This window comes from Tachyglossus aculeatus, chromosome 10 (genome assembly GCF_015852505.1).
Source record: "Tachyglossus aculeatus isolate mTacAcu1 chromosome 10, mTacAcu1.pri, whole genome shotgun sequence".
NCBI classification, from domain to species: Eukaryota; Metazoa; Chordata; class Mammalia; order Monotremata; family Tachyglossidae; genus Tachyglossus; species Tachyglossus aculeatus.
This window is the reverse complement of record NC_052075.1, coordinates 10,206,314-10,230,870: the sequence shown is the minus strand read 5'-3', so window position 1 is coordinate 10,230,870 and position 24,557 is coordinate 10,206,314. Positions and strand designations below refer to the sequence as shown.

General features: G+C 50.1%; 1 protein-coding gene across 1 annotated transcript in view; it reads left to right on the top strand.

Annotated features, from left to right (window-relative positions):
• Positions 1-4,971: 4,971 nt before the first annotated feature.
• The window catches only part of PPARGC1A (PPARG coactivator 1 alpha), a 551,441-nt gene continuing 531,855 nt past the window's right edge, over positions 4,972-24,557 (top strand). The window contains exon 1 of the mRNA XM_038753163.1: positions 4,972-5,152. Within this exon, the coding sequence (XP_038609091.1) occupies positions 5,066-5,152 (87 nt within the window). The 5' untranslated portion in view covers positions 4,972-5,065. The remainder of the gene's footprint in view (positions 5,153-24,557) is intronic.

Sequence of the window (24,557 nt, the reverse complement as noted above, 5' to 3'; positions counted from 1 at the left end):
TTGACTCCCTGTGTTTATTATTTATCTCGACTCACCTGATCTTTAAAGCCGTCTATACTTATCAGTTTACATTTGCTTGTTTTTTTCCCATTAGATTGTAAGTGCCTCGAGGGAGAGATCTTGTCTTATACATCTGCTGTATGCTGCCCAAGTGCTCAATGATATTCCATCCACGTAGGCTCAGTCGATACTGTTGGTGAGTGTGACGGTATGTCGCGTAAAGTGAAGTTCAGGTGCCTAGGAGAAGTGAAGTTCAAGAGACTAATTTTGGATAACCTTCTCTGACCATCCTTAGGAAGAGGGGTGCATGTCCTCCTGTACTGGGGTTAGTGTGGAGTTAGAGGGTACCAGCTGGCAAGGAGGAGGCCTGTGGGGGCCAAGGAGTATTTGTGGGAAGGGCTTCTTGGGGAAAGTTACCTTTTCTGACCTGAAGCTGCTGGGGCAAATTTAGAGTTAAGCACTGTTAGCTTGACGTGATTCATTTGAGGGTTAATGTCTGGGGGCCCAGGTATCCCCAAATCCCCTGCCTAGGCCTTCCCACCTTCACCCACCAGTCCTTTAACGAGACTGCATACACTTGAATGACATGGCATTTTAGTCTTCTCCAGTCCCCTATTCTGACCCTTCGCTCCCACTACAAAAGACCTTAATCAATCAATGGTATTTATTGAGCGCTTACTGTGTGCAGAGCACTGTACTAAGCGCTTGGGGGATTCTCCAGAGGCTAGGCCGAATTCCCTGCACTCTAGGACTGGAGCTGTCAGTCAGAACGACACCGGGACCAATCAAGAGACATCTTTAAAAATGCTGCCTCAGCCACAAATCCACATTTTCACAGATGAAATGTAACTTTCCACTGATCCTAAAATACTAGGGGCAAAATGTACTGTTTCCTAAACCGACGGTGAGTGGAAAATAAAGCAGGACATGAATGTCATGTTAAGGAACACTTGAATTTTGGTGGAAAATTAACCCATCCCATTTGATTATTCTCCCCAGGGGGAAGATCGTTAGCACCTTGAGGGCAGCAGGTACATCAGCATGGCCTAGCGGATAGAGCCCGGGCCCGGGAGTCAGAGGACCTGGGTTCTAATCTTGGATCTGCCGTTTGTCTGCTGTCTGACCTTGGGCAAGTCGCTTAACTTCTCTGTGCCTCAGCTACCTCAGGTAAAATGGGGATCAAGACTGCTCTATGTGGGGCTGGGACTTTGTCCAACCCGCTTATCTTGACTCTATCCTGGGTCTTAGTACAGTGCCTGGCATATAGGAAGCGGTTAGCAAATACCACAGTTAATAGTTAAAATGTGCTCTACACACAGGAAGCGCTCAACAAATGCTATCGATTGGATGACTAATTTTGGGGGGAAAGAAAATCTTTTTGTCATTTATTTACTGGCTTTTTATCATTTGAATCTATACTCTTACTCTTTGACCTAGTGAATATTTGGCGATTTTTAGCCACTGTCCCTCATTAGAGAGTAAGTACCTCCTTGAGGGCAGGAAATCTTGTCTTGTCTTTTGCTTCTTCTGGCTGTTTCCCAGACAGATGCCTCCAGAAATCCTTCCACAGCAGGCACGGAAGCGCTTAGTACAGTGCTCTGCACATAGTAAGCGCTCAATAAATACGATTGATGATGATGATGAGTGCTGTTGATGAAACAAGTGTCCATCAGTAAGCTGAAGCTGGATATCCAGGGACCTTTTGGGGTTGAAACTTAAAAAAAAAAATCACACAAAAAATAAGACTAAAAGAAAGCAGGGTGGACCAAATAAAAAATTGTAAACAACAAGTTTAATAACGAAGCCAGGCATTACGTATTCTCTGTACTTGCTAGTTCCCCTTCTGTTGTTGTTGCTGTCGTTTAAATGGAGAAGGACAGGATAGAAAGACTCAGAATGGAAGTTGGGGAGGGATGGTAATTGTGGGTGAGTCCACAGTGTGGTCAGGGAGAATTTTTGTGGGTCTCCTAGAGTTTGAAAGTGAGCTATGAGGTCTGATTCAAAGATTGTACAGACTTGCCTCCAGTACATTAAACTGTGCCTCTCTCCTGTCATGAAAAGGCAGAGCAGGGCATCAAATTCCCCAAATCTTGTTTTCTTATTGAAATTCACATGGGCCATTTAAGTACTGCTGCTGGAGGTTAAGGTTGGGGACCGATGCTGTGAGTCACAGCTCTCCTCAGTCGCAGAAATGAAAATGATGACCTATTTTCGAAGATCAGTTGAGACATCATGGAAATCCTTGCAAGCCACTGTATTAAGCCAGTCTTTTGAATTTCTGCATTTTTAGCATCTCACCTTACTGCTTAAGCTTTTCCTCATGGACAGAGAACCTTTTTCTGTTGTCGGAGAGCTCCTCCGTCCCAGTTTCATCTCCCATCTGAAATCACAGCCTTCGGCCGGTGACATAACCGGTGGTTGCTGTGGGAATGTTTATATCACCGAGGAAAGAGCACAACCTCGGGTGGAAAATCTATAGAAGGAGCTCTGAACTCTTGGAAAAATGAATATGTTGGCATAAAAATGTTTCCTTAGCAATGTTGGGAAAATACATCAGTAAAGGGCTATCCGCTGGATGGGTACTCTCCCGAGCTCTTGGTCCAGCGCGATCTGCACACGGTAAGCCCTCAATAAATACCATCGATCGACCGCGGGTGTGTATCCGTGCACACACACACTCACACACACCCACGCACACGGACACCCGTAGGTCCGGATCTCCGTACATTCCGAGTTTCCCTGTGAGGATTTCACTCGCCAAATTTTTTTCTGACGACAGAGCAGTCGTACCGTTAAGGCCTGAATTAGTTTTCTAGGCATCAGGGGGGAAAGGCGAGGGAGAATGCGGTTGTCATGAGATAAATATTATCAGGTCCCAGCGTCCGAGGTCAGAGATGTACCGCGAGGATGCTCCTGGGGTGCTCGGTTTGAAGCAAGCGAGGACTTCTTGCTGTTGCAACGCCTACGAACCGGACACACTCGTGACTTTGGCCAGGCCCTTTAAAACCAAGTATTTTAACTCCTAATTCTTGAGAATGACAAAGTAGAGTTGGGGGTGGGAGATGGTGGGGGGGAAGCGGAGAGAAATAGACCCATTAAAGTCATGTAGCCTGTCTGTTCCCTGCTGGGGCAGTATTGTTCCCTAAATATACTTTCCAGCTCTGTCCGGCTCGGTTGGTTTGAAGTGGGCTTCGCTATCGTGGGCACAGCCCGGGCAAGGGGGAGCCGGGCCTGATCCAGGGGCATAGGGTGGGTGGGCATCTGGGTGGCCCAGTGTCTGTGTGTGCGTGTGTCTATGTGCATGGATGTGTGTGTGTGTTTGTGCATGTGTTTCTGTATGTGCATAAGTGTGTATGTGTGTCTGTGCATGTGTATGAGTGTGTGTCTATGTGCATTAGTGTGTTTGTGCATGTGTGTGTCTGTGCATGAGAGTTTGTGTTTGTGCAGGAGTGTCTATGTGCATGAGTGTTTGTGTTTGTGCATGAGTGTGTCTATGTGAATGTGTTTGCGTTTTTATGTGCATGAGTGTTTTTATGTGCATGAGTGTTTTCATGTACATGAGTGTGTGGTCTTATGTGCATGAGTGTGTTTGTGTGTATGCGCATGAATGTGTGTCTATGTGCCTGAGTGTGTTTGTGTGCGTGTGTGTGTGTGCGCGCACGCGCCCCCGCCCCCCAGCCCGCTCCCCGAGTGAAATCGTTTTCAGCGGCAACTGAACTGCCCCCCAAACCGCGGAATCTTTTCGGAACAATCATTATTAATAAATAATACAAAGTCCCCGACGAGGGGGCCGCTGAAACGAGGCTCGGAGGCGGAGGGAGAGAGAGGGAGAGAGGGAGGGAGGGGGAGAGAGAGAGAGAGAGAGAGAGAGAGAGAGAGAGAGAGAGAGGGAGGGAGAGAGAGAGAGGGGGAGAGAGGGAGAGAGAGAGAGAGGGGGGGGAGGGGAGGGGAGGGGGCGACGGAGCCGAGGTGATGGGGGGAGCCGGCGGCGCCTGGAGGGCGGGGCGGGAGGGGAGGGAAGGGGAAGGAAGAGAAGGGAAGGGGAAGGGAGGGGAAGGGAGGGGAAGGGAGGGGAAGGGAGGGAAGGGAAGGGAAGGAAAGGGGAAGAGGGGAGGGGAAGGGGAAGAGAAGGGGAAGGGAAGGGAAGGGAGGGGAAGGGAGGGGAAAGGAGGGGAGGGGAAAGGAGGGGAGGGGAAGGGAGGGGAAGGGAAGGGAAGGGGAAGAGAAGGGGAAGGGAAGGGAGGGGAAAGGAGGGGAGGGGAAGGGAGGGGAAAGGAGGGGAGGGGAAGGGAGGGGAAAGGAGGGGAGGGGAAGGGAGGGGAAAGGAGGGGAGGGGAAGGGAGGGGAAAGGAGGGGAGGGGAAGGGAGGGGAAAGGAGGGGAGGGGAAGGGAAGGGAAGGGGAAGAAAAGGGGAAGGGAAGGGAGGGGAAAGGAGGGGAGGGGAAGGGAAGGGAAGGGGAAGGGAAGGGAAGGGGAAGAGAAGGGGAAGGGAAGGGAGGGGAAAGGAGGGGAGGGGAAGGGAGGGGAAGGGAGGGGAGGAACGGTCCTGGGGGAGGCGGGGGGAGCGCGCGGAGCGGAGCGGAGAGGAGCAGCGGAGGCAGCGCGCCCACGTGACGGCTCCGGCTCTAAGGGGGAGCGCCACAAACACACACACACACACACACACACACACAGCCGCACAACAGCCCCCCCCCGCCCCGCCACACACTGACCGCCCACTCTCCCGGGCTCTGCGCTCCATCCCGCCTCGCCGGCGGCCGCTCGCAGAGCGCGCGCACACACTCACACACACACACAGCACACACACACACCGCACAGGCACACTCCACACACACACACACACACTCAGCAGGCAGAGCCGGCGCTGTCAGTCCGAGCGGCGGCGGCGGCGGCGGCGGCGAGCAGCTCCAAGAAGGCAGAAGAGTTTAGACTTCCCCCTTTGACGGTTTTTTTTCCTTTTTTTTTTCTGAGAAAGGGGAAAAAGGGAGAGCGAGCGAGCGAGAGAGAGAGGTTTTCGTGTTGTTTTTTTTTTCCCCTTCTTTTTCATTTTGTTTGCATCCAGAGGATGGCGGGCTGCGGGCTGTCGGAAGACGCCTTCTTCTCCTCCTTCTTTTACAACTACACCTGCTCCTGGGAGAGCGCCTGCGGCCAGGTAAGGCTGCTCCGGACCCGCGCTTTTTTTTGTGTGTGTGTGTGTGTGTGTGTGTGTGTGTCCAACCCCCCGGGACCCCCGGACCTCCCAGGGCGAGGCGACCGTCTCTATATGTTGCCAACTTGTACTTCCCAAGCGCTTAGTCCAGTGCTCTGCACACCGTAAGCGCTCAAGAAATACGATTGATTGATTGATTGATTGATTGACGGCTTGGAGGGGTCGCGGGGGGCGGCCGGCGGTCTCTTCTGCCAAAGGGAGAAGAGCTGTCCAAACGCGGGGGGGCTCTGGATGTGTGTGTGTGGGGGGTGTGTGTTGTGTGTGTTTGTGAGTCCATCGGTGGGGAGGGACCGTGTCTCTCTCTGGTGCCGATTTGTACTTCCCCAGCGCTTAGCCCAGTGCTCTGCTCGCCGTAAGCGCCCAAGACGACGGAATGAATGAATGTGTGTGTGTGTGTGTGTGTGTGTGTGTGTGTCGCATCTCGGCGACCCCCCCCCAACCCCCCGTTACCCCGCACAACTCCAAGCACAACAAGGCAACTCGACGAAACCTGCCCCAAGTCCCCGGGCCCGGGGGGAATTGGGGGGAGGAATGGGGGGCTTCCCGCCCCCCCTCCTTAAAATGTGTTTAGGTGCCCGTAGGGGAGGGGGAGACCGAGTTGGGGAGGACGGAAGGGGGGGGGGTGTCTCCCCGCCTCTCCGTCGCTTTAACTTTGGCGACCGTGCGAGCCGGTTGTGCGGCCCCTGCCCTGCCGCGGGCTCCCGGGGGGCGGGGGGCAGGGGGGCCCAGGGGGGCAGCGATGGAGAGGGGGGCCCAGAGGGGCACTGATGGGGAGGGGGCCCAGAGGGTCAGTGATGGGGAGGAGGAGGGGGCAGAGGGGCAGTGATGGGGAGGAGGAGGGGGCAGAGGGGCAGTGATGGGGAGGGAGCCCAGAAGGGCAGTGATGGGGAGGGGGGCCCAGAGGGGCAGTGATGGGGAGGGGGGGTCCAGAGGGGCAGTGATGGGGAGGGGGGCCCAGAGGGGCAGTGATGGGGAGGGGGGCCCAGAGGGGCAGTGATGGGGAAGGGGGCCCAGAGGGGCAGTGATGGGGAGGGGTTGCAGAGGGGGCGGGGAGGGGGCAAGGGACCCAGAGGGTCAGTGATGGGGAGGGCGAAGAGGGTCAGTGGTGGGGAGGGGAGCCCAGAGGGTCAGTGATGGGGAGGGGGGCCCCGAGGGGCAGTGATGGGGGGGACCCAGAGGGTCAGTGATGGGGAGGGGGGAGGGGGCCCCCGAGGGGCAGTGATGGGGGGGACCCAGAGGGTCTGTGATGGGGAGGGGGTCGGGGGAGGGGGCAGAGGGGCAGTGATGAGGAGGGGGCCGTGGCCGGGGTGGGGGGGAGCCCCCAGAGAGCAGTCTCGGGCGTCCAACGTGGAGCCCAGAAGCCCGGGAGAATCGTGCCCGGGCGTGGGGGTGGGGGCGGGCAGGGAGCTCGTCCGGCCGCCTCCCGAACAGGGAAAAAATGTCTTTCCATGAAATAAGTCCGGTCGGCTGCGGCCCCCGAGGAGCGTGATCGGGGTTGGGGTGGGGATGTGTGTGGAAGGCTCCGGCCACCCGACACCTACAAACTACACCCCCACTGCCGGGGGGCTGGGGGCGGGGGGGGGGTGTAGCGGATACGTTGCCGATTTGTACTTCCCAAGCGCTTAGTCCAGTGCTGTGCGCACAGGAAGCGCTCAATCAGTACCACTGAATGAACGAACGACTAGTGGGTCGGGATGGAGAAACCTAAACGGGCGAGAGGGGGCAGTTCATCATCATCATCATCATCATCATCATCAATCGTATTTATTGAGCGCTTACTATGTGCAGAGCACTGTACTAAGCGCTTGGGAAGTACAGATTGGCAACATATAGAGACAGTCCCTACCCAACAGTGGGCTCACAGTTCATTCATTCGGTCGTTCGATCGTGTTGGCAGAGCGCTTCCTGCGCGCAGAGCACTGGGCTAAGCGCTGGGGGAAGCGCCCTACGGCCCCGGAGAGCGACCATCCCCGCCCACAAATGAGATGACAGGCCTCCCCCCGTGGGCAGGCCCAGGACCCGGGTCCCCACGCCTGCCGGGGAAGGGAAGGAGGGGGAGGGACGGGCGCTGGGTGGCCCAATGGGTGGCCCTTTGGGTGGCCCTTTGGGTGGCCCTTTGGGTGGCCCAATGGGTCGCCCATTGGGTCGCCCTTTAGGTCGCCCACTCGCCCACCCGCTGGCCCATCCCTGGCCTTCTCCGCGGCCGATCCTCCGGCGGAGGGCAGCAGGCTCTGCTGAGCTCATGGAAAACCCGTGCGGCCCGTTCCCTCGCCACACTCCACGCCGGTTTCCAGGAAACTGAAATCCCCAAACTAGTAGTTGCTAGTTTAAGGTTTCACCTCGGTAGCGAAGGTTCAAGAAACCCCACGCTGCCACGGGGACTTAATAATGTATAAAGCCGCTCGGCTGGGAGCCCAAAGGTTTCTCCAGCAGCAGGAGGAAGGTGGGGGCAGCAGGACTCTCCCCCTTCCAGACTGTGAGCCCACTGTTGGGTAGGGACCCTCTCTAGATGTTGCCAGCTTGGACTTCCCAAGCGCCTAGTACAGTGCCCTGCACACAGTAAGCGCTCAGTAAATGCGATTGAATGAATGACTAGGAGAGCAGGGGCAGCAGGACTCTCCCCCTTCCAGACTGTGAGCCCACTGTTGGGTCGGGACCGTCTCTAGATGTTGCCAGCTTGGACTTCCCAAGCGCTTAGTCCGGTGCCCTGCACACAGTAAGCGCTCAGTAAATGCGATTGAATGAATGGCTAGGAGAGCAGGGGCAGCAGGACTCTCCCCCTTCTAGACTGTGAGCCCACTGTTGGGTAGGGACCGTCTCTAGATGTTGCCAGCTTGGACTTCCCAAGCGCTTAGTCCAGTGCCCTGCACACAGTAAGCGCTCAGTAAATGCGATTGAATGGATGAATGAATGACTAGGAGAGCAGGGGCAGCAGCACCAAGAGAGCTGGGACAGAAACCAGCACTAGAGCTGGGGCAGCAGCACCAGGAGAGCTAGGACAGCAGTAGAGCTGGGACGGCAGCACCAGGAGAGCTAGGACAGCAGGACAGCAGGGGTAGCAGCCGCAGGAGAGCTGGGGCAGCATCACCAGGAAAGCAGCAGGAGGAGAGCAGGGGCAACAGCAGCAGTAGAGCTTGGGCAGCAGCAGGAGAAGAGCAGGGGCAGCAGCAGCAGGAGAGCTGGGACAGCAGCAGCAGCAGCAAGAGGAGAGCTGGGGCAGCAACACCAGGAAAGCTGCAACAGCAGCAGGAGGAGAACAGGGGCACAACAGCAGCAGGAGGAGAGCTGGGGCAGCAGCACCAGGAGAGCTAGGACAGCAGTAGTGCAGGGGCAGCAGCCGCAGGAGAGCTGGGGCGGCAGCAGGAGGAGAGCAGGGGCACCATCACCAGGAAAGCTGCGACGACAGCAGCAGGAGAGCTGGGGCAGCAGCAGGAGAGAGCAGGGGCAACAGCAGCAGTAGAGCTTGGGTAGCAGCAGGAGAAGAGCAGGGGTGGCAGCAGCATCAGGAGACCAGAGGCAGCAGCAGGAGAAGAGCAGGGGTGGCAGCAGCATCAGGAGAGCAGGGGCAGCAGGAGGAGAGCAGGGGCAGCAGGAGGAGAGCTGGGACAGCAGCAGCAGGAGAGCTGGGACAGCAGCAGCAGGAGAGCTGGGACAGCAGCAGGAGGAGAGCTGGGACAGCAGCAGGAGGAGAGCTGGGACAGCAGCAGGGGCAGCAACACCAGAAAAGCTGCGACAGCAGCAGGAGAGCAGGGGCAGCAGCATCAGGAGAGCTAGGACAGCAGTAGAGCAGGGGCAGCAGTAGAGCTGGGACAGCATCACCAGGAGAGCTAGGACAGCAGTAGAGCAGGGGCAGCAGCCACAGGAGAGCTGGGGCAGCATCACCAGGAGAGCTAGGACAGCAGTAGAGCAGGGGCAGCAGCCGCAGGAGAGCTGGGGCAGCAGCACCAGGAAAGCTGCAACAGCAGCAGCAGGAGAGCTGGGGCAGCAGCAGGAGGAGAGCAGGGGCAACAGCAGCAGTAGAGCTTGGGCAGCAGCAGGAGAAGAGCAGGGGTGGGAAGCAGCATCAGGAGAGCAGGGGAAGCAGCATCAGAAGAGCAGGGGAAGCAGCAGGAGGAGAGCTGGGACAGCAGCAGGAGGAGAGCTGGGACAGCAGCAGCAGCAGGAGGAGGAGAGCTGGGGCAGCAACACCAGGAAAACTGCGACAGCAGTAGGAGGAGAGCAGGGGCAGCAGCACCAGGAGAGCTAGGACAGCAGTAGAGCAGGGGCAGCAGCAGCAGGAGAGCTAGGACAGCAGCAGGAGGAGGAGAGTAGGGGCAGCAGGAGCAGGCGAGCAGAGGCGACAGCTTGAGGAGCGCCACAGCAGCAGGAGGAGAGCAGGGGGAGCAGCAGAGCCGGGGAAGCAGCAGCAGCAGCTGGAGAAAGGGGAGGAGGAGGAGGGAGAGGAGGCTGAGGCTCCAAACAGCGTTGCAATGCTGCTGCTACTGCTGCTGCTGCTGCTGCTGCGGTGTTGAGAGGGAGAAGCGGCCCAGTGCCCAGCCCAGCCCTAGCCCTGAGGGACGAGGCCGGCCGGGGTGAGGAGGGCAAACGGGCGGGCCACAGCATCCCGGAAAACTTGGTGGGTTCCCGAGCGGGGGCGGCAGGTTGCCCCCGGAGTTCCCAGGCCCGGCTGCTGGGGCCGGGGCCGGGGCTGGGGAGAAGAGTGGCTGCCCGAGGCCGGACACACAAGGGGCGGACAGAGGGAGGCTCTCACAGTCCGGTGTGGGCAGGGATTGCCTCTCTTTGTTGCACAATTGTACTTTCCAAGCGCTTAGCCCAGTGCTCTGCGCGCAGTAAGCGCTCAATACATACGATTGAATGACTGAATGAATCCTCGGGCCTCGGACCCATCCCCTGGTCTAGGGACACAGCGGCCCGACGGCTGGGGGTTGCCACAGATGGCATGTGCCCTCCCTCCTGCCCTCCCCCCTCCTCTCCCACGGGTTTTGCCCCACCATCTCCGGACTGAGCTGCTCTCCTCCCTTCGCTCCTGGTGGGAGTCTTAAGAGTGGCGGGGCTCGCAGGGGGGAAAGAGAGGAGAGAGACTATACGTGTGCATGCGAGAGAGTGTTCTGGGCTTGGGGTGGGGGCTTGGGGCAGCCAGGGTCTGTTGGTACCACTGTGCCCCCCGGCCCGGGAATCGCCCTCCCTCGGCGGTGCCAACGCGGCCCACCAGTCCACCAGCCGAGATACTCCAGGCTAAGTTGGTCTCTCTCTCTCACACACACACACACACACACACACACACACACACACACACACACACACACTCTCTCTCTCTCTCTCTCACACACACACACACACACAATCACTCACTCTCTCTCTCTGTCTCTCTGTCTCTCTCTGCACACCCCCTCCCAGGGTCACAACCTGGCTTTTCGGAGCGGGCAAACGTGCAGGCTCCTTGGAAACAGGGACGGAGACAAGAAGAGAATCGGGGCAGGAAGGAGGGAAGAAAAGGAGAGAGGATAGGAAGTTATTCTGGAAGGAAGGAAGGAGAGGAGGGAGAGAGAAGGAAGGAGAGGAGGGAGAGAGAAGGGAGGAAGGAATCGGGGAGGGGAAGGATGGAAGGCATCAGGGATGGAGGGAGGGAGAGAAGGAAAGAAAACATTAAGGAGGGAGGGAGAGAAGGAAGGAAAGCATCAGAGGAAGGGAGAGAAGGAAGGATGGAATCGGATGGAGGGAGGGAGGGAGAGAAGGAAGGAAGGAATCAGGGATGGATGGAGGGAGGGAGAGACAGAAGGAAGGAATCAGGGAGGATGGGGAAAAAGAAAAGCAGGGAGGGAGACAAGGAAGGAAGGAAGGAAGCAGGGAGGGAGACAAGTAGGAAGAAAGAGAAGGAAAGGATTAGGGGAGAAAGGAGGGAGGGGAGAGAAAAGGAAGGCAAGAGGGAATTGGAGAGAAAGAGAGGGAGAGAAGGATGAAGGAATCAGGGAAGAAGGGAGGGAGGGAACAAGAGAAAGAAAGAGGGAGGCGGGAGCCAAAGGGGAGGCAACACCATCGGGTCCATCGGGTCCAAACCAGTTTCTTTTGATAAAGTTAGTTCCCCTGGATTCCAGCATCTATTTCTGCCAACAGCAGGAGGATGGCACGCCAGTGTTTGTGCTCGGGAATTAGCAAACCAAAGCCCGGAAACAGTCGGGCGAGGCCGAGCTTGCAGGGAAGCTGGGCAGACCCCCCCCCCCCCCAAAAAAAAAAGCTGCAAGTGTCCTTCGGGGAAGAGGAGCTCCCAGCTTTGCGCCGGGTTGTCCCCCCTTACTCCAGCTTCAGCCGAGTTGTACGGTGGGAAAAGGAAGATTATTTGAAATATCGATTTTCTTTTTTAAGCGGGACTGCGTGAACTTTAAGATCAAGTGCAGAAACAAATGAGATCTGGGCATCATTAGGGAAAGAAACCCTCCGAGGCTGTAGAAGGTTTCATCCCTAGAAGGTAATGTAGAAAGGAGGCATGTGCCGGTTTCCGATGCAGCTGAGTGCAGGGCAGATGTTCGAAAACTAGACCAAGGCACACAGCCTTCCTTGCTGAACTCCGCTTGGCATTTACCGTGGTCCAAAATCCACAGTTAAACCCGGGAGCTATGATGTGACCAAATAAAATGAAATAAAATAAAATCTATTGTAGCCACTGTATTTCTGAGTTTTGTGGAGCTGCTCAAAGGTACACTTGCCCCAAAGTGAAGGAGGGAGATTTATTCATGCTTTTTATCTGAATTGCAGCCAGAAAAGCCTACTGAATCCCTGGTTCACTAAAAATAGTGATGCTCTTCAAATCTAATTTGTTTTGTTTACTCTACCTTAAAGGATTTTTTTTAAACAACAATTTGGTAAGGTTTTAAAGTGCTTATTAAGGGAAGGTTGAAAAAACCAAAAAAAAATCAAGCTTTTTATTTTGCGATCAATATGATGCACTCTCGACATCTAATACTATGTAAAAGGAGCCTTTTTACAATATCAATAGCAGCTCGACCGAGGCTCACCGAGGAGATCTATTCCTGGCATCACAAGACATTTTGATTACTCTCATTTTCACAAAAACATGATTATAACACCTCGTAGCATAAACAAGCAAGAGAAAGAGAAGAAAGAGAAGCTTCTTTATGCCCAGATAACTTAATTGCTGGCAATTTGGAAATAAGAAATAGGACAATTACTTGATGAACTGGAAAAAAAAAATCCACTTCAGTTACGGGTTTTAGGTTTTTACATGGCAATTTATCTTTTTTTTTTAAAGCAAGACAATTTATCATTAAGCACCAGGTGTATAGAGGTGAGGCACAGGAAGAGACCAGTGTGTTGTATGATGTAACTAAACTGCATCTCTGAATCACCAAAGTAGAAAGCTGGGAAATAGTTATTTTTTGGATGGATAGATCAAGTTCCAACTAAATACAGATTTTGAATCCACTTCTCAGAGGTGCTGCAAACACAGTGTTGAAAGAAAAATACAATTCTAACCAGAAGGCCGAAGCCGGCACCGACCCAGAGGCGAGTGGACGTTCTGGAAGGTTGGAGGAGTTGGGAGAGGAGATGGCCGGAGGAGCAAGTAGGTCGGCTTAATGAAGGGAGCGTGTGGTCAGCCTGGCACTGACTAATAATAATAATGATGGCATTTATTAAGCACTTACTATGTGCAAATCACTGTTCTAAGTGCTGGGGAGGTTACAAGGTGATCAGGTTGTCCCACGGGGGGTTTACAGTCTTAATCCCCATTTTACAGATGAGGTAACGGAGGCCCAGAGAAGTTAAGTGACTTGCCCAAAGTCACACAGCTGACAACTGGTGGAGCTGGGATTTGAACCCATGACCTCTGACTCCAAAGCCCGTGGTCTTTCCATTGAGCCGGAATCAGTCTCCACGCCCACCCTTGCCTCTCAGAAACATTCATTCTGGGATCAATCGGTCAATCCATGGTATTTATTGAGTGCTTACTGTGTCAATCAGTCAGTCAGTTGTATTTATTGAGAACAATGTGTACAGAGCACCTTACTAAGCGCTCCGAGGAGTACATTGCAGCAGAGTGAGTAGATACGTTCCCTGCCCACGCAAGGTTATGTCTAGGTGCGGAGGCAGACCTTAATATGAACGCATTGTATTATTTTCTGGAATATTTTTCTATACCGTGGTCAGTTCCGAGTTACTTCCAGGACTCTTGCAAACCTATTTTTGTACCTTAACCCTGCCAGCTCCTGAAAAAAAAAGAGCACTGCCATGTTTACTAAAGAGTTTTTTCCCCATCAACTATAATAATAGTCCCTTCTAGACTGTGAGCCCGCTGTTGGGTAGGGACCGTCTCTATATCTTGCCAACTTGTACTTCCCAAGCGCTTAGTACAGTGCTCTGCTCACAGTAAGTGCTCAATAAATACAATTGAATGAATGAATGAATAATAGTAGTATTTGTTAAGCACCTACTGTGTGCCAAGCACTGTGCTATGCTGGGATAGATACAGTACAGTCAGTACCATAGGAGCTCCCAGTCTAAGGGGGAAAGAGGAGTTGCATTTGATCCCCATTTTACAGGTGAGGAAGTGGAGGTCCAGAGAAGTTAGGTGTCTTGCCCAAGGTCACACAGCAGGCAAGTAGTGAGACTGGTATTAGAACTCAGATCTCTCTCCTTTTTTTTGTGTGTGTGTGTTTGTTAAGCGCTTTCTTTGTGCCAGGCACTGTACTAATTACTGGAGTAGATACAAGCTAATGAAGGTGGGCACAGTCCATGTCCCGCATCGGACTCACAGCCTTAAGCTCCATTTTACAGATGAGGGACCTGAGGCCCAGAGAAGTGAAGTGACTTGCCCAAAGTCACACAGCTGACAAGTGGTGAAGCTGGGATTTGAACCCATGACCTCTGACTCCAAAGCCCGTGCTCTTTCCTCTGAGCCACACTGCTTCATTCAGCTCTTTCTGTGCGGCGAGCACTGTACTAAGCATTTGGGAGAGTACAATACAACAATAAACAGTCACATTCCCTGCCCACAGTGAGCTTATGGTCTAGAACTGGGGAGACAGACATCAATACAGATAAATAAAATGAAATTACAGATGTGTACATAAGTACCGTGGGTCTGGGAGGGGGGAGGAGCAAAAGGAGCAAGTCAGGGCAATGCAGAAGGGAGTGGGAGATGAGGAAAAGTGGGGCTTAGTCTGGGAAGGCCTCTTGGAGGAGATGTGCCTTCAATAAGGCTTTGAAGGGCAGGAAGAGTAATTGTCTGTCCCTCTCCCTCGCTACCCTGGAACATCCATTCTGTGACATTTGCTCATACCGGAGCTATCAGCCAGTTCTGACTACTTTCAGCAACAGCTGGACTCAGAAAATCTGCCCTGTGATGTGTGGAAATGTGAGTGTGGCAGAAGGGGACGAACAGAAGAAAAAATCTTGCAAAGGCTTCTGGATACTGTCAGAGCCATGTTGGGTCCTTCTGAGCATGCCCTGGGAAGCTCATAGCCTCCCTAAGACCTCATGGGGTAGAAATACATAATCGAATTTCCTCAAATTTCCCCCAAATAGGATGGAAACTATTGTTGATCAGAACCTCCCCAAATCACAGATTCTTGTGACCATTCTGCCCAAATCAGGATGTACTGGTCACACAAGGCTTAAACCAACTTTTCTTGATGGTTCAAAATGAAAATTCAAAATCTTCAAAATCGATGCAAAAACACAATTTTTATTCTTTTTTAATGTAATGAGACAGCTGAAGTTGATAGTTCTTAAGCCAGATGTTAAGAATGAGGCAAGAAGAAATGGGAGTGACGGAGCTAGAAGCCCACGTCCTGCCTCTGGCATGGAGCACTCTCCCTCTGCAAATCCGACAATTACTCTCCCTGCCTTCAGAGCCTTACTGAAGGCACATCTCCTCCAAGAGGCCTTCCCTGACTAAGCCATCCTTTCCTCTTCTACCACTCCCTTCTATGTCACCCTGAATTGCTCACTTTATTCATCACCCGCTCCCAGCCCCGCAGCACGTATGTACATATCGGTAATTTATTTATATTAATGTCTGTCTCCCCTCTAGACTGTAAGCTCACTGTGGGCAGAGACTGTGTCTGTTTATTGTTATATTGTACTCTCCCAAGCCTCTCTCAGGATCGCACCTGGAGTTTCCAGTACTCTACTAGATTCAACTATGGGAGGGAGGGTCAAGCAGAGGCATACTCATTCCATTCCTAGCTTGGGCAGTGGCTAGCGAAACTCACCTGTGCTGGGCAGCAGCTGCATGGAAGAGAGGCAAGGGTGGAGACTCAGGTTTACTGTGTGGAAGAAGGCAGTGGTAAACCACTTCCATATTTTTACCAAGAAAACTCTATGATACACTACCAGAACGATTGCAGATGGAGGTGGGGCATTCAGGGAGAGATGTGTCCGTGGAATCGCTATGGGTCGGAAACGTCTCGACAGGGTAAGGCAAGACAAGACTCTCCGAAGCACTTAGTGCAGTGTCAATAAACATGACTAAGTGAATGAATAAATGTGGAGAGAGGCAGAGAGGGAGACAGCGAGAGAGACAGAGAGGAAGAGTGAGAGACAGGGAGAGAGAGATTAAGAGAGGGAAGGAGAGAGAGAGTGTGTGTGTGTGTGACAGGAGTGAAGGAGACAGGAACAGGAGTCAGAAATGGGGAGAGCGTAAATCCCTCCATCAACCTAGCAGTGCCCTTGACAGATTGTCACAGCAGTGAACTGCGGTTTCCTCTTGAGAGCCCCTGGGAAAGGTATTGCCAGAGGGCGACAGGGCAGGGTGCTGCCACAGATCTGATTCTCTTTCTCCCCTATTCCTGCATCTTAATCCTGTCCTATTCTCTGGGCCAGTGGAAGCAGGCCGAGGGACTGTATATATGTATATGTGGTTGTACATATTTATTACTCTATTTATTTATTTATTTATTTATTTATTTTACTTGTACATTTCTATCCTATTTATTTTATTTTGTTGGTATGTTTGGTTCTGTTCTCTGTCTCCCCCTTTTAGACTGTGAGCCCACTGTTGGGTAGGGACTGTCTCTATGTGTTGCCAATTTGTACTTCCCAAGCGCTTAGTACACTGCTCTGCACATAGTAAGCGCTCAATAAATACGATTGATTGATTGATTGATTGATTGATTGACTGAACAGGGCCCCACCCAAACCGCAAGTGGTGAGGGCTGAGAACACCGTGGCTTATCCTCAGCACGGGGAATCCTTCCTTAGTCTACTCTGCCCCTGGGAAAGCAGTGCTCCCAGGGCAGGGGAATGGGGTTACCTGAGGAGGGTGGAGGTGGTGATGGCCTGAGACCCCCTCTCTCCTGGGCAACAAGGGCAGGTGGAGCTGAATATCGCGTTAGGAAGGGCAGGAACAAGATTTTGAATTTAGCCTTAGATGCTTGTCCACTAGGAACCCCTCCCTCAGTGTTCTCATTCTATCTTTTCCAGCGAGGGTGAAGTTTCAGTGTAAAATCATTAATGAATGTGGACAGGTTGTTGAAAGCTTCTTCTGACTTCTTTTTCCCTGGCTTGGCACAATCTTCACGAAAAGGATGGGCAAGCCAAAGGCAGCCTGGGTAGGAAACAGTGTTTCTCCCACATGAACTGAGCCCTGGAAAGAATTCCAGGTGGAGTTTTCTCCATTGTCGTGTGATTTGAAAAGCCGTGACTCGATGTTGATTCTTAGGGTTGGGTTGAAGTTGGACGACTTTCTGTTCTCGGATCCAGCCCAGAGAAAGCCAATCGCTTAGAATGAAAATAATTATTAATAATTATACGTACCCATATTAGGGCTTTTCTCTCTCTATGTCCGTCACTGGCTTCTTTGTTCATGGAAATGAAGACGTATACTGCGCTAAGGTTTGACAGATTCCTGTCAGTCAGTCAATTGCATTTATTGAGTGCTTACTGTGTGCAGAGCATTGTACTAAGTGCTTGGGAGAGTTCAATATAGCAATAAACAGACACATTCCTGCCCACAACTAGCTTACAGTCTAGAGAGGGAGACAGGCATTAATATAAATAAATATTCCTGCACACCACCAGGTCAGTGGTCAGGGAGGGAAGAAGCAGCATGGCCTAGTAGATAGAGCTACTAGGAGTCAGAAGGAACTGGGTTCTAATCACGGCTCTGCCTCTTGTCGGCTGTGTGACCTTGGGCAAGTTACTTGACTTCTCTGTGCCTCAGTCACCTCATCTGTAAAATGGGGATTAAGACTGTGAGCCTCACGTCAGGCATGAACTGTACCCAACTTGATTTTCTGGTATCTAACCCAGCACGTAGTACAGTGCCAGACACTTAGTAAGTGCTTAACAAATGCCATTTAAAAAAGAGAAGAGTGAAAGAAGCAAAGAAGTTTTCCCTGCACTAGTTACCCTCTTTTCCTCGACCGAGAGGGAGAAAATCAATTTTCTCTGGGCTGGTTTTCCTATGTGGGTGGATATGATTTTGCAGATGTGGACCGATCTATGGTCAAGGAGGGAAGCACCACGGCCTAATGGGTAGAACATGGACCTGGGAATCAGAAGTACCTGGGTTCTAATCCCGGCTCTGCCAAGTGTCTGCTGTGTGGCCTTGGGTAAGTCACTTTACTTCTCTGTGCCGCAGTTACCTCATTTGTTAAACAGGGATTAAGCCTGTGAGCCCCATGTGGGACATGGACTGTGTCCAACCTGATTAGCTTGTATCTGCCCCAGTGCTCAGTACAGTGCCTAGCATATAGTAAGGACTTAACGAATACCATAAAAAATAGACAGCGTTATTTACCCATTTTCCCTTGCAGGCTATGTCTTGGACATCCAAGTGCTCTGTAGTACTCATTAACAGAGCCCACGTATGTATCAAAGGAGGGAAGCAGTGCGGCTCAGCGGAAAGATCCCGGGCTTTGGAGTCAGAGGTCACGGGTTCATATCCCAGCTCCGCTAATTGTCAGCTGCGTGACTTTGGGCAAGTCATTTAACTTCTCAGTGCCTCAGTTACCTCATCTGTAAAATGGGGGTTAAGACTGTGAGCCCTCCATGGGATAACCTGATCACCTTGTAAGCTCCCCAGTGCTTAGAACAGTGCCTTGCATGTAGTAAGCGCTTAATAAATGCCATCATTATTATTATTAAACTCATGGAAGACGCTGTCGATCACCCAGGGCCAGGAAGAAATAGAAAGTTCGGCAGGGGATGGGGACAGGAGACAAAGGTGGATTCACTCTGGACCTCATCACTCATTCATCCACTGCCGTAAACACACCTGCACACATTCAGACGTACACTCTCTCATTCAGACAGACACTCACCCACCAACACACACCGATATCAAACCCGCTTCTTGCACACTAGGTTAGAGATGGGCTGGCAACAACCCCAGTCCATTTCTATGTGTATCGTTTCACACTCATTAAAATGAATAACATCTGATGCTATCCTTTACTGTCAAGGTTTTGAATTAGAGAGGATCTCTCTTTTCTTATGAGTACTCATCTCTCTGTTTTCCATTGCTAATGAACAGTCAGAGCCAATGTAGCTTGAGAGAATAAGAGGGTATTCACGAGTTCCCCAACCTCTCAGGCAAATGTACGATTTAAATGGGCTGTGGACAACTTCTGTCTGTCGTCCGAAAAGCAGGGACATAATACACGTTGCAGCAAAATGATAGTTTAGAGTGGATGCACGGAAAGTGATTTTTTTTTAATACCAGGATCGTTTCAAATCGGGAAAGCAACATTATATTTTTTTTCCGTCCGTGATGAATTTACATCTTTTAGAAGTTCAAACGTTATATTGTGATCTTCAGAAATATAGTTGCATAGAGGAAAAACCCCCCATAAAATGTCAGTAGTTACAGCAGGCTTTCTAAAAGAGGAAGCCAGAGAGTTCTTAGCCAGTTGCCTGTCTGAGAGGCCTAGCGGAAATGTAAAAGTGCAGGGTTTGCACTGGAATGAGAATGGGGTTAGACGCCCTTTGTACTCATCATCAAGGAAGCAGAACCTTCATCCAGAGAGACCATAGGAAATCAATGAGTACACTTTGCTAGTGTAGAGATAAATGTGTACTGCAGAGGGTATTAAATGAAAGGGCAGCAGTAAAATGATTTACTACATAAGGCAGCGTGACTTTTTGGTCACTTGAAAGGATATTCACTTGGGATAAAATAATTGTATCCAAATATTTTTTCCTCCTTGAAACATCAGAAAGGGAGATAGAGAATAGACAGTCTGTGTGTTGTCGTTAGGATTGGCACCAAGTAATGTTCTCCTGGAAGAGATGCAGTTTCAGGACTGTAAGCTCCTTGTGGGCAGGGAACGCGTCGACCAAAACTGTCTGCCAAAATAGAAGCAGTGGGATTTAATGGAAAGAGCACATGCCTGGGAGTCAAAGGACCTGGGTTCTAATGCCGGCTCTGCCGCTTACCAATCGATGGTATTTATTGAGCACCTACCGAATGCAGAACACTGTACAGAGTGCTTGGGCGAGTATTAATACAACAGAGTTGGTGGATACATTCTCTGCCCAAAACACTTGCCTGGGCAAATCACAACTTCTCTGGGTCCCAGTTTCCTCATCTGTAAAATGGGGATTCAATACCTGTTCTCTCTCATACTTAGAATGTGAATCCTGGTTGGGGCAGGGATTGTCCCTGATCTGAAAACCTTGTATCTACCCCAGCTCTTAGTGCAGTGCTTGGCACATAGTAAATGCTTAACAAACACCACAATAATAATAACAATAATAATAATAATAATTATCTGTTAAACCATATTCTCGCAAGAGCTCTGTACATTGCTCTATAATGATGGTATTTGTTAAGCGCTTACTATGTGCAAAACACTGCTCTAAGCGCTCTGCATATCGTAAGCTCTCAATCAATATGATCGGTTGATTGAGTGATTGATATTTGGGGTATGGAGGTAAGAGCTACTATCCAAACTAACTGATCAAAAGTTCCTGTGTTTCTTCATTTTCTGTATTTCATTTTAATTTTTCCCTGAAACAAGGTGGAACTTGTGATTCAGTAAAGCTCCCCAGGACCAGAAGGTCTTACTGAGGGTAACTAATGCAGGGAAAACTTCCTTGCTTCTTTCACTCTTCTCTTTTTTTTAATGGCATTTGTTAAGCGCTCACTAAGTGCCAGGCACTGTACAAAGTGCTGGGTTAAGATACCAGAAAATCAAGTTGGACACAGTTCATGCCTGACGTGGGGCTCACAGTCTTAATCCCCATTTTACAGATGAGGTGACTGAGGCACAGAGAAGTCAAGTAACTTGCCCAAGGTCACACAGCTGACAAGAGGCAGAGCCGGGATTAGAACCCAATTCCTTCTGACTCGTAGTAGCTCTATCTACTAGGCCATGCTGCTTCTTCCCTCTCTGGCCGCCATCTGCTGCTCATCTTTGTCTTCAAAGATGCCCATCTCTCCCCTATCTGTATCCCATGGCACCTTTCAACCATTATCTCCTCTCCCTCCTATCCTATCCATCCAAACTTCTCAAACAAGTCACTTAGACCTGCTGCCTCCATTTCCCCTCCTTCCAACTATCTCTTCGGCCCCCTGCAATAGGTGCCCCCCTCCAACTGCAGTCTCGGTGCACCAAGGTCACCAAATAATAATAATGATAGATTTATTAAGTGCTTACTATGTGCAACACACTGTTCTAAGCGCTGGGGAGGTTAACAAGGTGATCAGGTTGTCCCACGGGCGGCTGACAGTCTTCATCCCCATTTTACAGATGAGGTAATGGAGGCCCAGAGAAGTGAAGTGACTTGCCCAAAGTCACTTGGCTGATAAGTGGTGGAGCTGGGATTTGAACCCATGACCTCTGACTCCAAAGCCTGGGCTCTTTCCGCGGAGCCACGCTGTTTAAAAAAAAGTTGGTGGGATTCTAACTTTTCCCTAGGCCTTTCCTTTCATTCACTTGGTAAAGAATGTCTTGATTTGAGTCGCTATCCCCTGTGATTCTGCATTCACGGTTCTCTTGAGCGAGTGACTATTCCTGATCTCCTTCTTGACAAATCTGACAAACTTTACTCCATCCTAGTCCTCCACACCCACTTGACTGCTTTTAACATTGTGGTCTGCCCCTTTCTTCTGGAAACACTACTAACTACCCTTAGTTCATCTGACTGTCTTTTCCTGATTCTTTTAACATTGTTAATTCTTTTAACATTTCCTGATGCTTTTAACATTGTGGTCTGCCCCTTTCTTCTGGAAACACTACTAACTACCCTTAGTTCATCTGACTGTCTTTTCCTGATTCTCCTTTACCTCTCTGGTCAATCCTTCCCAATGTCCTTTGCTAGCTCTTTCTTTATTTTCCTCTTTTTAACTGCGGATGTCCCTCAGGGCTCTTTTGAGTCTCCTCTCTTCTCAGTCTGCACTCATTCCCTTGGGGAACTCATCCGCTCCTACAGCTTCAACTACCTGCCTTATGTGGGTGACTCTCAAATCAACCTCGCTAGGCTGGATTTCTCTCCTCATCTGCAATCTTGGATTTCCTCTTGCCTCCAGGGCATCTCTCCGTGGATGTCCTGCCAGCACTTTAAGCTCAATATGTCCCAAACTGAACTCCTTTTCTTCCCTCCCCAGGCCTTTCCTTTACCTAACTTTACCATTGCAGTTGACAGTTCCCCTCATCACTTCTAGACTGTGAGCCCATTGTTGGGTAGGGACCGTTTCTATATGTTGCCAATTTGTACTTCCCAAGCGCTTAGTACAGCGCTCTGCACACAGTAAGTGCTCAATAAATACAATTGAATGAATGAATGAATGAATGAATCAGCACCCTTCTCTGAAACCCACAACTTTGGCATTGACCTTGACGACTCCCTTTCTTTTAACCCCCACATTCATTTTTTCGCCAAATCTTGTCTGTTCTTCTCCACAACATTTCTAGGATCTGCCCCTTCCTCTCCAACCGAACTACCACTATGTAGATCCAGACACTGGTTATACCCTCGCTTGACTACTATAGCAGCCTTCTCGCTGGTCTCCCTCCCTCCAGTCTCTCCCTTCCCCTGTCCATCTTTTCTGCTGCCTAGATCATCTTTCTAAAATGTCACTCTGTGCCCTATTTATCCACCATATTCTTCTTATACCCCAGTTCCCACAGCTCACTCAACACTGTGCCCCACACTATCTGCCCCACAGTTGACTTTTTGCTCACTCGTTCCTCGCAGCCTGGAACCCCCTCCCCTCTCCCTTTGGGTTGATTACTGCTCTCCTCATCTTCAAAGCCCTACTAAAATCACATCTTTTCCAGGAGGCCTTCCCTGATTAATGTCCACTCTCCTCTCCTTGTTTCCTCCCCTATTACCACTTCAGCATTTGTGCATCATCTAAACGTTTGGAAACTCAACCCTCTCATAGCACTTATGTACATATCTTTATGCTCCATTATTCCCTTTTTTTTTTAGAGCCTGTCTCCCTTGCTCGATTGTAAACTCTTTGAAGGCAGGGAAAATGTATATTAACTCTATTGCATTCTCCCAAGCACAGAATGGCAGTAGTATTAGAAGTAATACTATTTATTAAGTACATACTCTGTGCAGACCACTGTGCTAAGCACCAGGAAAGAGCACACACATAGGAATTAGGCACAACCATATCCATCAAGGGGCTCAGAATCTATGAGCTCTGCACACAGTAAAGGTACTCAATAAATTCTCGATTAACCATTTGAAGAAGGCAGGAAAACTAGGGCCTGAGGGAAAGGAAAATCAAGGAGAGAAGCTTCCTGTCATGAGGAAAACAGAGGTGTGGTTCAAATGCATTTTGTTCCTTATCTTGTTCTGCTCATTACTTTGGGACCAAACCTGCCAGGAATTTGAAACACAGCCTACAGACGCAGGCTAAGGAACAAAAGAAAAGGCTATTTTGGAGCTGTCTGAAGAAAAGAGATTAATTCGGTTATCACCTACTTGAGAGGCTGTTAGAACTTGTGTCAGTTTTGGTGGAAATGAAACAAAAACCGGGAAAAGAAGAAGAAATCCCTCCCCAAAACCCAAACAGAACACCATACCACAGTTTGCTCCAGTTTATTATTTCCAGGAGCAGTTTAGTCCCAAATGCTAACAATGAGTGATTATGATTCTGTAGTTTCGTTTACAGCATAAATTAGCATTTTGTTTTCTGTTACTCCTTTTGAATGAGAAATTATAATGTATAATTTTGCTGAAAATAGATGTTATCATTTCTTAGGATGAGAACAGGCCCACAAACTTGGGCAAATGATAAAAATGGAATCAATTACGTTTCCAGTGGAAATACTTTACGTATCGCCACACAGAGTGGCGGTGGTGACTGGTTTTGTAACAAATAATTAGCTCTTTTGGAACAACATTTATTGAATTCCACTGACAATTTAGTAATTGTTCACAGTTGGTCATAGCCCTTGCATTTCCACAAAGAAATGTAATTTAATGTAAATTTAAGGCACTGCATTCTGTCTCCTTATGCAGTGTTGCATACTGCAGATTTCTTAATGAGTGGGACCTCTTGACCAATAAGAAGCAACCACCAAAAGTTGAGGGCCTAGACGGCCTTCTTGGAGTTCAGTGGGGAAACAGTGTCAAGTAGTGGAAGGATGGGAGTGTGAATATATGTTGAGGGGGGAGTCGTGTCTGTAGCAATAACAGTAATAATTGTGGCATTTGTTAACTACTTTCAATGTACCAAGAACTGTACTCAGCACTGTGAGGGAGACAAGATAATCAGGTTGGACGCAGTCCCTGTTCCATATGGACTTCACTGTCTAAGGGGGAGGGAGAACAGGTATTGAATTCCCATTTTACAGATGATGAAACAGAGGCACAGAGAAGTTAAGAGGCTTATCCAAGGTCACAGAGCAGGCAAGTGGCAGAGCTAGGGCAATACATTGTGTTATTAAGGCAAACACGGCTCTGAATACCACTAACTGGAAGCAGTAGTAGGGCATATATAGTTAAATCCTGTTATGATACGTAATTGTTTTTAATGCTGTTTCTCACCATGAAGTGACTGAAAGTTCACTGTGGGCAGGGAATGTATCTGTTTATTGTTATATTGTACTCTCCCAAGAGTTTAGTACAGTGCTTTACACACAGTAAGCGCTCCTTAAGTATAATTAAATGAATGAATGAAATATTTCCCAAACTTTTTTTTAAATTGGCGTTTGACTTTGAAAATAAACACATTCCAGTTCTATTTGAAAAATTACCAGGAAGGAAGGATCTGAGTTCTTTATGGACTCACTAAATCTTTTAATTTTTAAAATTAAAAAAAATTAAGGGTATACTCTAGTGACTACATTCAGAAGGAAAGAGGAAAAGTAGGAAGTGAAGATTTTTGTAAGCCTCCTGACACACTGAGGGGATCATTTATTTTTGATTA